Genomic DNA, 15,114 nt, shown 5'->3' with positions numbered 1-15,114 from the left:
TCTGCTCTTGCCCCCAGTTTTGGTGGCCAGCAGTACTGGGGGTGGCCCCTGGGCCTCTGCTGCTGCAGCTTCATTTCTTGTTGCTGACTCTGCCTTCCCCCTGCTGAGCACATACGTACAATTGGAAAGGACAGGCCACAGAGAGGAGGCCCAGCAGACAAAGATGGATCAAGTCACAGCCCCTGGGACGCCAGGGAAGAGCGGGTCCCCAGGTGGAGGTGTGGTGGACACCAGAGGGCAACCGCAGGGCACAAATCCTGGCAGCAATTGAGGCGTCCGGGTGAAGCGTCCAGGCCAAGATGGACACCATCTCGCTAGATGTTGGCTTCAGGAGAGGGGACCTTCGCAAAGAGGCAGAGAGATCACTGGCAACCGAACAACATGTGACTGAATTACAGGGGGAAGTCTGCACGTTACAGAAGGTGCTCTCTACCCTAACTGCCAGGACAACGTAACTGGAGCGGCCTGCTGAAGATGTGGAAGGCCGCTCCAGGAGAGGAAATTTGCAGTTTCTTTGGCTTTGCAGAGGGGTCAGAGGGCCATGTACCTGAACTTTTCCTGGAATGCTGGATTAGAGAAACCCTCTCTGTAGCAGCTTTATCTTCAGTATTTGTTGTTGAAAAAGCCCACCATGCCCTTGCATCAGAGCCCCCGTAGGGGCACCACTGCGCACTGTGATTGCAAAAATGCTTAAGTACAGAGACAGAGATGCTGTCCTACAAGCGGTCCATCAAGCTGGGGATCCCATATATGAAAACCAAGTGAGTTGCATAGTCCCAGACTCTACTAGGCATGTACAACAAATGTGATAGAACTTTGGGGGAGTAAAACAGAAGCTCAGAGCAATAGTCTCCGTTATATGCTTCGGTACTCCGCCAAATTGAAAGTGCTCCATGCTGACCGCACCCATTTCTGCCTCTATCTGGAGTTAGGAAAGGAATTACTTTCGTATGTTGGGCTCGCCCTGCTCTGGACCGGGGACTTCAATTGTGTTTTAGATGGCCGATTGGACTGGTATCCGCCTCGTCTTCACTTCGAAGTCACATATGACAGCCGCACTGCGCGTGTGATGGAGCACCTGCAATGTTTGGATTTCTGGCGTGTCACTCACCCTGCCCTGGAGAAATACACTTACCACACCCTCACTCATGACACTCATAGCCGTCTAGATAGATTTTTGATAACAAAGTCTGTGGCGAACACTGTGCAATTTGTCGATATACTAGGATGGTTCCTCTCGGGTCACGCCCTGCTGCTGTTACGCTGCCCCCTCCCCACGGCGCTTCACCCCAAGGCACTGGGGGATGCTATATTTATATCATAGATTCACCCTGCTGGGACTGTTGCTGGCAAAGCACCGCATCGCTATTCACTGTACCCAACCCAGCCCACCGGAGACACACAAATGGCTAGTGGGGAATGGTGGAGGAGCGCAGACTAAGAATAGTGCACACCGACGAATATGCTGAGAGAGACTTGGAAAAGTGGGGCATTATGTTGGAGCGGGTTGATGAGGAGCAATCCTCCCCCCAATCCCAGTAATCACCTCATCACTACTATCCTTATGCACCTGTGAGTCTCTCCCTATCGGGCCAATGTCATTACCCGGCATTGTACACTAATGCTCCCCCCCACCCCATCCACAGCTTGGATAGTTTAGAAGATGTGACAGAATATTTGTGCTGGGTTATTGCACTGTTGCTACTGCCATTGTTGTTAGTATTTTTTGTTATACTGTTGCTGTTTCAGGAAGAATGTTTTTGTGGGTTAGGTGCCTCCTGCCATACAGGGGCGAGTCATGCATGCAGCTACTTTTTGAGCCAAAGCTGGAACACTAATGTGTCACTCAGCTATCGTCAAATGGAGATGATCTTCGCGATCATCCATGTCACCAGAAACCTCACATGTTTAAGCTGTGTTCTGTATCTAAATGCTGCCCCACCAATGTATTCCTATATGATATTCAAGCTGTGTGTTAGGGCGCGTTCAATAAAAATTATGGAAAATACTTTACAACCGTCCTTGAGCAGCACTCGCTCTCACTTCCAGCGAAGGGGCGGGAAGCGAGTAAAAACCTCAAGCGGCAACTTTCATTCATGCCCACGGGTGCTGTAGCGCAAGCAAGTGCAGGGTCAACTTTAATATTTAAAGTCCTCACCACAACGCCACACCCACTCACCTTCACTTGTGCTTTTCTTCCCAAACTTTTATTCAATAGGGTTGCCAACGTAGTTGTAACATGCAGCCTTATTGGCACCAATCAGAGCTCCGAAACCACTAAGGCTCGGCCGGACGCGGCACCAATCAGCCGTGCCTTTTCTTGCGGACAAAGCAGACGTTGGAGGACGGAATGATTTTCCACCTGAAAGTACCCGTGGGGTGCTGTGTTATTCTCAGAACCCCAGGGGTACCAGTTTAAGTCTGACTAAACAGTACTTTCTTTAGGCCCCTCTGGAATGTTCCTCACCAGCATTAGTAACGGCCTTTCCCATATGCACATAAAGATATAGACACGCCCTTGCTGAAGTGGAGGTAAGGCACATCTTCTGCATGTGAAAGTTAAGCCGCTTAGAAAAAACTGAAAGTAGGGAAAAGGGTGGCCATCTTAGAATGGAAGCGGCGAGAAGGCGGCCGTGCCAAACCGTGGAACTTTGTATGTGAAATTGTTTAGCAAGTAAAAACATTTACAGGAATTAACCCAAATATCCAATCTTTTACATGACCCAATGCATTCCAAGATGCAAAAACAGCTTCCGAATACACATCCATCTGCTTCCATGACCTTGTAATACCGTCGAACGTGTCCATGTCGTTTAGTTGTTTGGGTCATCTTGTGTTGCCTCCGCAAGGACGTCAGGATTTCTAAAAGTGGTACGTTTACGACCCCTGTGACGTAGCCGGAAGTACGCTGTTTGTTTTTGGTGTTGAGTGTGGACAAGAGACTATCGCACAAGGACTTTTACCCAAGGAGGATGACATTTGCCCCCCTAAACTAAGGCAACGGTAACCTGATTTCATTTACGGTGAGACTCCTGTAAAACGCCACACTTCTTTCAGGACAGAGTGGGCTGCGCGAGGCGGGGGTAGGGGGCGTGTAGAGTGTGAATGTCTTTGGTTCGGGTTGTGAGATGGCAAAACAGAAACACGTTGGAGTCTAAACGTTTCGTTATCAATTAAAACCAACACTGGCGTGGTGTCGGCTATCCCTGTTTTACTCTGCCATTTATTTTCCATAAGAAGTCACCTGTGCCCCGCTGCAGGACATATGTGAATGCCTATTTAGATTTCTGGAATTGTCAGTTTGTTATATATTTTTATTAACACTTTCTTTGTGCTGTTGGGCTAGCGCGTTAAAACATCTCCCCATTTTCTAATGGGCTCACTTACGCATACATTCGTACCGCTGTCATGCGCTAAGTCGTTTCTATAGATTTACTTCAGTGTAATCCTGTATAGTTCAGAAAAGTTGTTTTGGTGTAAAAGTTCCTCATTGCAATCGTACGATGATTTGAACAACGTGCTCTGAAAACTCTTCTTCGTGATCACCGTTGGCCGTGTTTGAATACCCAGTATAGATTTTTTTTTTTTAAACGGCATTAGATGTATCCGTCTCTTAAACATTTTTTAACTGTCGTTTCTGTTAATGCGTATGTATTGGGGTGGGGGGTCGCAGATCCCTATATTTTGGCAGCAAATTGGTGGGGGACCTGCACAGCCCAAACATATCCCCCCCCCCCGTGTTTGTGGTAAGCTGTAGTATGCATTTTGCGAGCCATTTTTGCTTATCAGCGAACTTGTAGTTTTCCCTGTGCAGAACAGTCACGTGTCGAGAGTTTGTTTAGTTCTTTTCTACGCTCTAATCCAGTCCCATTCGCATTGAGCCCCGCGATAGCTTCTGATGAGTCAACGATTTTAGAGCGGGTCTGCCAAACAATTAGTAGTAGCTCAGAGTAGAAAAAGGCAGAAACAGCCTCTGGAGAATAGCTTCTACTGGGCATGTACTGATAAGGATCCGTATAAGTTTGAGACAGATTTGAAGGAGACGGCACATAGTGTGTCCAGCTGGTTATCGTTAAGGCACACACTTGGAGGTGGTGTGTCGGGCTTAAACTCTGTGTTGAAAGGGGCTCATCTGTATTTTCCTTAGGTTTACCTCAGACCTGCTAACCTTGCCGACACACGAGGACCATATGATTGTGACTGAATCATGGGAGACGCAGGCAAAGAAGATTATAAAATGCAGTCCTTTGACGCAGACACGCAACAGCTGCTCAAAACAGCCTTGAAAGGTGAGCGTTCTATTATGAGCATAGCTTTAATTATTATAGATGTCTCTGGCTTGGATAGGCATTATGTCTTGCTCGTTTTATACACGGAAGCCAGTTCCAGGCATACTGAAATCTTCACTTTCTGACAAGTTGCAGCTCTTTTGAATAAACTTTCATTGTGTTGCAAATCAGTGGATAAAGTAACTGTGAAACCTGTTTCAGTCCACATAGTTGTAGTAACAAACCACACTGTCCCGTACTTTAACAGCAGACAGTTAAAACAAAAATGCTTTGGTATACAGAAAAGTTCCCAACAGTACACCTTAGATCACCAGGGGAAAGAATACGTTTCTGGTTGTTCCGAGCACAGGCCAACCAGTCTACAAAAGCTTACCTGTTTACATGCCTGCAAACATGCTTATCCAGTGTACATACCTGCGTACGTGCATAACGTGTTTACATACTTGCATATTTGCATATCCAGTTTACGCTGGTTGAACATAGCAGGTGACCACTGTTTACTCTTTTGCCAGAGGCGTGCATGAGTCGCCACACTAGGCGCAACTAGACCCAGATTTCGGGAGGGGCTGATGCTTCAAATGCGGGAGGCAAGCCAGATTCAGCCTCTGGCTTACAACAGCTTGTGGCTGATCACGTTTATATACTGCAGTTTTATAAAGTGCAAACCCAACCTAAAGGCATTAGAGTGCTTTGCATGATAACCAGTTATAATACACAAGGTCACACTAATTTTTTTGTAGGCACGGGGAGATTGTGATTTGCTCAGAATCACAGGATGTTGAGCGATTCAAAGACTCAAACCTGGTTCCCCATTTCCAAGGTTGGCTTCTGTGGCCTTAATGCCACATTTCCTCCTTGTTATAGTTACTGTAGTAATTATGTGTTTAGCGGTCATTAAATGGATTACATGGCAGATGGTGCATTTTAATCCATGCTGGGCCTCCAATAAATTGAAGATTATAATTAAAGGAATTTTAGCAGAAAAATTGTAAATGTATTTTACTAAATAGTAAACAGCTTTTGCTAGTGCAATGTGGCATTTCTGGTTGTACTTCTAGTTTAATGAAAAATTAGTGACAAATGATAACTCTTAACACTTCTTAGTCTGTTAGTGCAATCCCTGATTTCGCTTCATTTTCTCTATAATTGTCCACTCTGGCTCACGACCCCACCCCACCAAGGTGCTTCTTCCAGCTCTGCCTCCATCAGTTTTCATGTGAAAATGCTCATAGGAAACACATCACAGGTTAAAGTAACAAGGAACGGGCAATGGTCTGATATTGTTTTGCTTAGGTACTCGGCTACAGTTACTAGTCTCATATGTATGGGAGTTTCCTGACATGTCTGTGTCACCACGAATTGCCAGTGAGCTGTCTCCTGAATCACTGGTGCCATTCAAGCTGCAGCAACCCTCTCAGCTTTTGCAGAGTACAGGATGACCTGCCAAGTAACTGCAGTTTTCTCCTTCATTGTGATCACAATCTTTGCATGTAATGGGACTTGTGTATAGGGTCTTCATAGTTTTGGCAATGCTACAACCCATTCCATTCTGCTGATCTTTCCTTGAATAAATTAGATTTTCTATTGTGCAGGAGTTTCAGGTCTGCTGGGACTGATAACATGTACTTGAGGTGTGATTAAGGAAGTCATTTCTTAACTTCCACAAACATTCTCTTTTGTTGTTGCACTGCCAGTTAGCAAACAAAATCAGTACCTTTGCATCACCAATTGTGTAAGCAATACAGAATCATCGGAAGCTTTTGTGGGACTCAAGACAAAATTAGTAGTGGTGCCCTGACCAACAGAGCCTGGTTTCCCAGCTTGGCCAAATTGTGGGACCCTGAAAATCGATTTTCTTCATTGTTACTCCTTTCCATTATCACTTTTAAGAGCACCTTCAGATAATTCAGTTCAGGGTGCACACTGTACAAAATCCTTTTTTATTTGGTTTAATTTACCATAATGTTGCTTCAGGTATTAGAATAATAAAGGCCTTATATAGGATGAACAAGACATCTGACTTGCCTCTTTGGTGGATAATAAAAATGTAATCAAAGCAGAAGATGAAAAAATTTGATAGCCATGCAGTGTCATCATTGCACAATAAAGCAACTGTTTTCATTTTCAGATTCGCAGCTTAAGCAAATTTCTTGACCCGAGGCAATTCATTTTCTTCTGTGTGCCTCCTTCTCTATAAGCATAACATTTGAGAGCACCTAGAAATAAATCAGTTCAGAGTTCACTTCCATGTTGCCAAGTATTTGTAATAGTGGGACCTATAATGGCCTTGCTACCACTCCCTACTGGCGCTATCCGGTAGTTAGGCATAAGATGTTGGGTGTAAGACCTAGGCATGCGCGCCTCACACGTTGTCGTAGGATAACGTCTCTGTCGCCATAGTTTGACAGTTTAGCAATTACAGGTGTGACTGGTGATACCCTGATCCTGTGTGTCCGTGCAGCTGAGAAGAACTTGGTAGGACATTGGTTACAACTGTTGTGCTACATTACTCTCTCTAAAACAGCTCAGTGCTTGGGTTCCCCGCCCATTCAGGGAGGCATAAAATCTATTTGTTGCTCTTCATAGCTCTTATTTCTGCATCTTTGGCCCAGTATTTAAGATTTTTTTGTTTTTTGTTTGTTGTAAAAGTGCTTCCTGAGGGCTCAATAGTAAGTTTTTGTCATTGGCGTTTTTTTTTTCAGCGTCTAATTCTAAACTTGCTAGTTTCTTCTGATCCGTTTCAAGTTAACCCTGCATCAAGCTCTAGTCTCAATTTTTTACTTCTAGTCCTGCACGATTATCATTTGTTGCAGCAATATACGGCTCAGTCTGTCAGCAGTGTCCTTAACTGCAGGACCCTCTGTGGCAACATTCTTCAATGTTAGTCGTATGTGACTGGCTGTAAAAATCTCCCGGTAGAGAAGGTACTGGATGGCTATAGCTGGGATTTTCCATCTTTTTGGATCACATTGTGTCTGATCTATGCAGATGTTAAGGAGTGATTTACCTCTTCCATCCTCCTTTGAGGTCTGAACCGTGCTCTCAGTTTTTGCTATTGCTATAGCATTCATGGGGACATGCCACTGCCCACTATTCCTATTTGTTAGGATACCTAGACGTGAATACTGCTATGTCACGGTGTCCAGCTCCTGCAGTAACATATGTGGCTATCATTTAGAAGCTGCAGAAGATACCAGGTTGCACTATAATATGTCAGTATAGTGCTACAACAGTCTCGGGTACAATATCAGAATCTCACTTTCCTTGCAGCATTTTTTTTTTTTTTTTTTTTTTTTGCAAGGTCTACTCAGAGTTGCGGGAACAACTCCTTTTCCTCTTTTTTTTTTTTTTTTACAATGAGATTCTCACCACGGACAATGATGCGTCTCTAGAAGATCCAGCCTCTTTCCTTCTCATTCTGGATCTGTCCCTCTTATATCCACATCTAATTTCTCCTCTTCTCCATCTTCCTTTCTCCTTCCAACAGCTTCTCTTCTCTTGCTGATTCTGCCACTCTTGCATCTACCTCTTTCACTCTCCTTTTATTTTTTTTCCTTGTTATAAACTCCCCTATATCCACCGCTCCCTTCAATGTCCTACTCTTTAACTGTCACCTTTCCCAAGCCTCTCATCTTCTGTCACTGGTTCTGCCCATCATATACTAGGGGTAGGTGAGCCACTGAAAGCTAGAGTCAGGCTCAACACTGAAGCCTGGCTCAGCTTAAGGTCCTGTTGAAACCTTGAACCCATTCCAAGCTTTCATGTGGCTTCTGCCTGTCTTCCTCTACCCAATATGTGGCATTTATGGTTAGATCGGCTGACTATGAAACTGTGGAACCAGTTTCTAGTCTCTGCGTTGGTTCAACATCCTGGAATTCTAGGTAAATATAGAATTCTGGGTAATCACTTAGTGTGTGTGTGTGTGTGTGTAAGTGCATGCTCCCCAATACCTTTGGGTTGCGTTAGCTCTGTTTTAAAATAACTGCACAAAAATGCACTAAGGTAAAAACAAAGCCTAAACAGAAGGAAAGGCAAATAGATACCCATTCACTGGTTGATCTGTGTAAAGTGAGATCAGAAACCATGGATAAACCGCAGCTTCCCACGTTTAAATCATGTGACCTTAGACATAATTTATTTTGCCAAAACTTTTTCCTTCAATTTTTGTGTCTGAAAGCACTTTCAAATACAAGTTCAGACTACCAGTTGTACAAAACTATCAAATTTAACAGGTACTTTTCTCTGCAGTGCTATACTGAGCCCTATAATTTAAAAGCTTCCACGTGTTAAAGAAATACACTTTTTTTGAATTTTGAAGATACTTCATCATCATTTACATCATGTTTGCTGTCTGATCAATACATCAAATGTTTTCAGTGCTCAGCTCGTCTATAGGCTCTAAGAACCAAGCCTGATCCTTGGCTTCGCTCTGGTTTGGCCCTCCCTCTTAATTTGTTGGCTCGCCCACATCTAATATAACCCTTCTCTGTCCTTCCTCTTTCTCTCTGTCTATTACTTGTCATCGTTGGTTCTGCTCCTCGTACACATATTTTCTCCATTTATCCCCCCCACCCCCAGTTTCATACTTTGTATAAATGGTTCTGCCCCATCAACATCCAGTTTCTCTTCGTGATTTATTTTTCCATAGGAGTGCCACCTGTCCAATCTGTTAGTAAAATGGATGACATTTTTCTGAAAATGCCGATAAAAGAAAATGTGGAACCTCAACAAAGGCTGGTATTAGTTTTTTTTTTTTTTAAATAATAGAGGTTTAAGCAGTTAATACAAGCATAAATCACAAATTATTTCCAAGCAATGTACATAATTCCTAAATTAATATTAAAGGTAACAAAGGCAGAACAGGGTAAAAAAAGGCATACATCATATTTGTCCACAAATTGATATTGAAATACAAGCTCGGTGCCCACATTTTATATGAAAAAAGATGGTATATAAATCTGTTATCTCTCCACTTGAAATTCACCTGCCCCTCACCCTTCAGTCTGTGCAAAGGAAGCAATGTCCATTGTGGGTGGAGCTTATTCCCTTTCTGTTTTTGTGCTTTGCAGTAACCTGGAGGCAGAGGTCTGCCTTAACTTCCTACCAACTTCCTATCTACGAGCCCATCTCATTGCCTTTGTTATGCAGAGATGTGCGATTAAACCATGAAATGGCTCTGGCAAGGGAAGCTGTTGAAAGAAAGAAAAAGACATAAATGAAGAGGCTTTTTTTCTGCGCTGCCAGTGCCGGGGATTTAGTTCGGCCAGTGCAATACCCTGGGTTACCAGCTGGCATCCCCAGCCCAGTTCACGGCACCTGACTGGGGGTGCTGAAGCCCTTTCAGTCTAATGGCCGTCGCACGCCTGTGATTGTCACATGCTGTAGGGGGTTGTTGTATAGCTATTTTAGCCATATTTTAGATACGTTATTTTAGCTAACTAGGCCTGCCGCTCTGCACTTTAATCCAGTTATATTTTTTTGATTCAGCCGTGCTTTATTTTTCTAGCAATAGCCACATTTGCGGTGCTGTTTATTTTCTCTATCTCATTGTCCTTTCACCTAGGAAAACATTACGTTCTTAGGACATTTCTTTTGCTTTGTGCTTTCTCCAAGGCTACAGTCAGATAGGGTTGCTGACAAATGTGGTATGCTGTGTCTTCAACATTCACAGAAAAACAAGTTCAAGGGAGATTCCAGCCAGATGACTACGACTGTATGCTGATTGCAGTTTGCTTCGCTAAAGCTACTTGCTTAGATGGCCGAACCCCTGATCCACATGGGGGCGGTGTCTCTCTAGACTACAGGCTTCTTTCTTCAGGTATGAGGAATGCAGTACTCCCAGGGGGAAACCTGAAGGGCAGATTAGGCTTATTATACTGTGCTCAAACATAGCTTAGGCAGGAGGAATATAGATAACTCCTAGTGACAGTTTGGTAGGACTGTTTTTGTGTTTTACACTTTTAGTTACATGCTTGCTTTTATTGTGTTTTATCATCCTAGTTATTGCAATTCATGCTATTTTATCTAAGATGCAGTTACTTCAATAAATCCTTATTGAACTACATTTTGTGTCTGTTGTCTTTGCCTATATGAGACTTTGGTAACTGAGAGAAAGGGATGAGATCTGATTGACCATGATTCCCTTGAGGGGTCTTTCTTGTTATGTGCATGGTTGCCACAATCATCTTGGTTAGAGAAGAGGTGCTTCTAGTTAGCCGGAGAACCCGGATTAGGCAGACAGGCATCATGTGGTGTAGAATCAGTTAGTACCCACAATCCATGTGATTCTGCAGCCCAAATCCAGTAGCCTCCTTAGCATAATGAGAACTTACGCGACAGGGTGAGCTTAGGTCTGGTGTGCTATTCAGAGGGTGGTGGGGGCTGGCGTCTGGGTGCTAGACACAGGACACTCGTTTCTAGAGCCAGAGCTGAGCTGAAGTACGCTCCCAGTATGCTCCTGTGCCTTTGTCCACTGACCCTGCACTGTCACCATTTGCCATCATGTCTTTCTCACCACTGGTTCTACTTTACTAAACCACCCAGCCTACACTTCGTCGTAGCCTCAGCAGTATCTGGTTGCACCCGCTGCTAACTGCCAGGAGCCAAAAGCAGGTCAATACACCTCCTCTATTGCATAAGAGGGGAAGAAGAAGGCCTAAGTAGAGGGGTCTCACAAAGCTTGCAGGGGATTAGATGACATTAGTAAGGGTGAGGAGGTGCCATTAGTTCATGACATGCTCATGCCCCCTTCCATGCCCCAACCCTGAATGCAGGAGGAATACGGGGCACTGCAAACAAATACAGGCTAGCTACGGAAGGAAAGTGAGGGAAGCGGAGTGAAGTGAATCCATGTGAGGTGGCAAGGCAGCGCCTGGGGGTGGAGATCTGGCAGTTTGTAAACCTTGAGAGGGAGGACGTACTTATAGATTGCATCTTTCTGTGCCCCCAGCATGATTGTGCCCCTTCTTTGCCCTCTTTAACCAACATACGGCAGGTAGAAGAAGAGGGACGCTTGAGACCCTGGTCCTGCACATAGGGCAGCTCTAAGGCCTATTCTCGTGCGCTGGAGAAATTGGAGAGGCTGTAAGATCATGCGTATCTGAAAGTGGCGCCCAGTTAACATAGTTGATCATTAATGCCCGACAACACTGGTCCCCTGCCATTAAAATAATATAATATAACATTTATCATACAACACCATTTTAGCATATATAACGCTACCTGGCGCTATCTAGGTCACCACAATGAGATCCGGCAGGCAAAGGGGAAAATGCTAGCCCCCAGTAATTGAAAACGGGAGGCAGCACTGGACGAAAGACCTCCCCCCCCCCCCCCCCCCCCCCCCCAAAAAAAAAAAGAGGACCCAAAAGCGCCATATCTAAGTGAACCATACTAGATAATAGCAATTCAGACACTGAGGATGGACCTGAAGCAGAGAAAAATACACAGGACACAGATATTGTTGAAGACTCAGTAGAAGATCATAAAACTTTGTGTTTCAGATTAATTCCCTTAATTTGCTCCAAAGCCCCTAAGATAATCAATTTTCAAGCTTTAAATGTTCAGGGTGGCAAGACTGCAGTAAAGAGAAGTCTCGATCAGCGATAAGGAATAGGTGGTGAATCTGTTCTTGCTCCTCGTCCTCCTTTCCAATCAGCCTCCGATCTTCTGGGTGACAATATTAACAAATGTAAAAGGGAGACTTAAACCTATATTCTCCTATCACGAGCGATTGTGATTTGGAAGAAGAAAAAACATAGACATCAAAGTCGATGTGTGGAGATTGACTATCCTGAATTGAGACTGGTTAGAGTTCAGCTGGCAGACCTGCTATCATCGGTATTTCAGCTTCCCTGTGTGATTAATCATGACCAACAACAAGACACTGACAACGAAAGCCCAAAGAGTGCTCTCTGTATGTACGATTGATTGCCAGAATTTAAGGCCGACAGACCAGAGGAGTTGGGGCCCCTCGGTCATACCGGGGGTAACAACATGGGAAGCCTGCTCTGCCAGCAAGCAGACGAGGACGTTTGGGCAAATCCCTCGGGATGCCAAACTAATCAAATTAAACATGATAAAAACATGGCTATACAAACGACTACGGACACAAAGAACACGAGTGGCAATCTTGAACTCAATGCAAGCAACAGTCATGGCCCTTAGGCAACATGCAAATAAAATGGACATTCAGGTGGATATTCTGAATACCATGGCACTCATCTCAAGACTTGATGATAAGCTTGAAAAATAAATTCCTTAATGACAAGGGTCCAAACAAATCATCCTAATGATTTCACCATGTGTTCATGTAAAGGGGTGGCCAATAGACTGGTGCAACGCCCCGTCATCAAGGAAGGAATTTGGTGTGGGAGTGGGGGGGGGGTCAAAATCAGCCTTGCAAAAAGGGGGTGCTCAAACTAAGCAACCCTTAAATACCACGCTGGATGAAGGCATTAATAGTATGCAATCAGGAAAACGGGAGGAACTGGCTGTAAACACAGAGTCCACTTTGGCTGAAGCAGAGGTGGTGGGGGTAGGATTAGAATGGGGAGGTTTTCATGTTGATCATCAAAACATTGCTGATGGGGCGTGGTATGGCTGCCGACTCGAATGGCCGCCTGAGGGAGGAGCTCCGCGCGCCGGTCGAGTCGGGCCCATGGAGGGGGGTGTTATCCTGCACCGAGAGCCTCCCCCGCCACTCCGGAGAGACTCAGGAGTGTCGAGCTTGATTGCCAGGGGGTCCGGTGACACGCAGCAGTCACAACAGCTGCTGTTACTTGGAGGCCGGACGCAGCGTAGCGAGACCCGCTGAGCCGCGGTCTCAATTTTGGAGTAGATCGGAGGGTGTTGCGGGAGACCAGGCGACCGGGAGCGGCTCTCCCTGGTTGCGTGTGCCGGCTGGATTCCTGCTCCCACCGCAACGACCCGGTCATCAGGAGGAGGAGGTGAGATGTGCATGCCCTCCCCCTCCGTGATTCGACAGCCCAGCGCGTACTAGTATGCTGCGGCCCGATGAGGGATCCCCGAAGGTTCCCAGCAACGCAGCAGGGGGGACGTCATCGGCCCCACCCGGCACATTGGAATAATTAGCGGCCCGTCCGCGGACTACAGACACTGGCATCCCTGCTTCAGTGCCTTACATTGGTGACTGGAAGAGGCGCATTTTGGACAAGGTGGGCAGGAGCGAGGGGCTCTACCTTTCTCAGAGTCCCTCGGGCGGGGACCAGCCTTGGGAGATCCAACAGGAGGGGTCCCCATCCCCGAGACGTGGCTGATTTCTACGGAGGGGCATTACGTGGGGTGAGGCCCATCTACCTATCCCCATCCGGAAAGTGCCTGAGGTCCCAGTCAGTCAGGCCCATCGGGGTTCCTTATTGAAGCTGCCACATCCCCGTCTCCTCTTCCTCAGCCCCGGTTATGGCTTGGTGACTGGAGTTGGGCCTAATATCAGACAGGATTGACCCCAGCCACACTGAAGAAGGGGTTTGCCACAAGAGTGTTTGTGGATGGAGGGGGTGCGCAACCTCGTGTCGGGACCTATAAAACTGTGGATGCCTGATCCCTCCATCAAGGGTAACGTCTCTCTTGGACTCCCCATGCTTGGTTGATTCCCCGAGACGCCACAGCACCGGAAGCCTTGACAGGTACGCCACAATCATTAACAATCCTTCAGTGGGACCAGGGTTCAGCAGCTGCATCTTCACCTGGTGATTCCTCTCTGGGAATTTCACCACTTTGGGGCAATACTAAGCGGAAAGTCCTCCGGCAAACACTCCTGTCAACTGTTATTCTCCGAAGCCATTGCACAACCTAAAAACATGGCAGCGCAGACGGCTCCTCCATGCCACGTGTCTTCACCAGCCGAATCCCACTCAATGGAGGCGACCGGCCGCATACTGCAGGAGATTGCCGTGGTGGGGGTGCCGTTTGGAGGCAATGGATGCAAAGATCTCAGACCTGACAATGGCCTCTATCTCTATACGGGCTGACATCGCCGGTTTCCAGGAGACTGCGACCGACGCCTCACGATGGTGGAGGACCGGGTTGTGGCGCTGCCCGCCCAAAAGACAGAGTTAAAATTGCGACTTGGAGGATAGGAGTCGCAGAGACAACGTGCGTCTTTTTGGCATCCCGGAATATAGGGAGGGCACCGACATTAAAACTTTTCTCAAAAATCTCCTGCCCGAGCTCACAGTCCTGTTTTTTTCACTGCCACTGGAGTTTCAACAAGTCCACAGGATTGGCCATCTGCATAAAGTGACCCTCGACAAGCCGCGTCCCATCATCGTTTGTTTCCTGCGTCACGAACAGGCCCATCTGACCATTTCGGCAGCCAAGGCCCGTTTTCTCTAGAGGGTCACGAGATTAGGGTGGCGGCAGATTTCTCCAGAGTAACAAATGAAAAATGGAAGGCATTGCTGGCCCTCCGCCTGCAACTCAGGAACCTGGATTGATTGATTGATTGATTGAAATATGGTCTTTTTGAACCGGCTTGCATGTGGATCACATATAATGGCAAATCCAGAGACTTCACTGAACCTGCGGACCTCCGCTCCTTCCTGGACAGTCTGGCTTCCCACCCTATGGACATCGCTGCAACACATTCAGACCTGGATACCTTCGCTCCTGGAGATCTTTCCTCGGCATCGCCCCGTTGTCCCAACCTCTGCGTGCAGCCTTGCAAAAGAGAGGCAGGGTCTATGACCACTCGCTCAAATCACAGAAGGGTCGTGATCAGGCCCTCCAAGCGGTGATAGACCAGGACCAGGGCAGAGACAAGTCCTGCTCCCCATTAAAGCCAACACTCAAAGAGCACACGTAA

At 46.3% G+C, this 15,114-nt stretch overlaps 2 protein-coding genes across 7 annotated transcripts in view; one reads left to right on the top strand and one right to left on the bottom strand.

Moving 5' to 3' along the window:
- The window catches only part of SLC25A19 (solute carrier family 25 member 19), a 158,653-nt gene extending 156,149 nt beyond the window's left edge, over window positions 1-2,504 (bottom strand). The window contains exon 1 of one of the 4 annotated variants that reach the window (XM_069200133.1): window positions 2,468-2,504. The gene's annotated coding sequence lies outside the window, so the exon portion shown is untranslated. Of the gene's footprint in view, window positions 1-2,014; window positions 2,108-2,179; window positions 2,316-2,467 lie in introns of those variants that run through there. The other 3 variants (XM_069200131.1, XM_069200134.1, XM_069200132.1) reach the window with 3 other exon arrangements.
- The window catches only part of MIF4GD (MIF4G domain containing), a 72,174-nt gene continuing 59,479 nt past the window's right edge, over window positions 2,420-15,114 (top strand). The window contains exons 1-2 of one of the 3 annotated variants that reach the window (XM_069200138.1): window positions 2,420-2,532; window positions 4,148-4,289. In XM_069200138.1, the coding sequence (XP_069056239.1) occupies window positions 4,208-4,289 (82 nt within the window). In that variant the 5' untranslated portion in view covers window positions 2,420-2,532; window positions 4,148-4,207. Of the gene's footprint in view, window positions 2,533-2,671; window positions 3,024-4,147; window positions 4,290-15,114 lie in introns of those variants that run through there. The other 2 variants (XM_069200137.1, XM_069200136.1) reach the window with 2 other exon arrangements.

This window comes from Pleurodeles waltl, chromosome 7, assembly GCF_031143425.1.
Source record: "Pleurodeles waltl isolate 20211129_DDA chromosome 7, aPleWal1.hap1.20221129, whole genome shotgun sequence".
NCBI classification, from domain to species: Eukaryota; Metazoa; Chordata; class Amphibia; order Caudata; family Salamandridae; genus Pleurodeles; species Pleurodeles waltl.
Note: the sequence above shows the minus strand (reverse complement) of the source record. Positions and strands in the feature narration are given on the sequence as shown.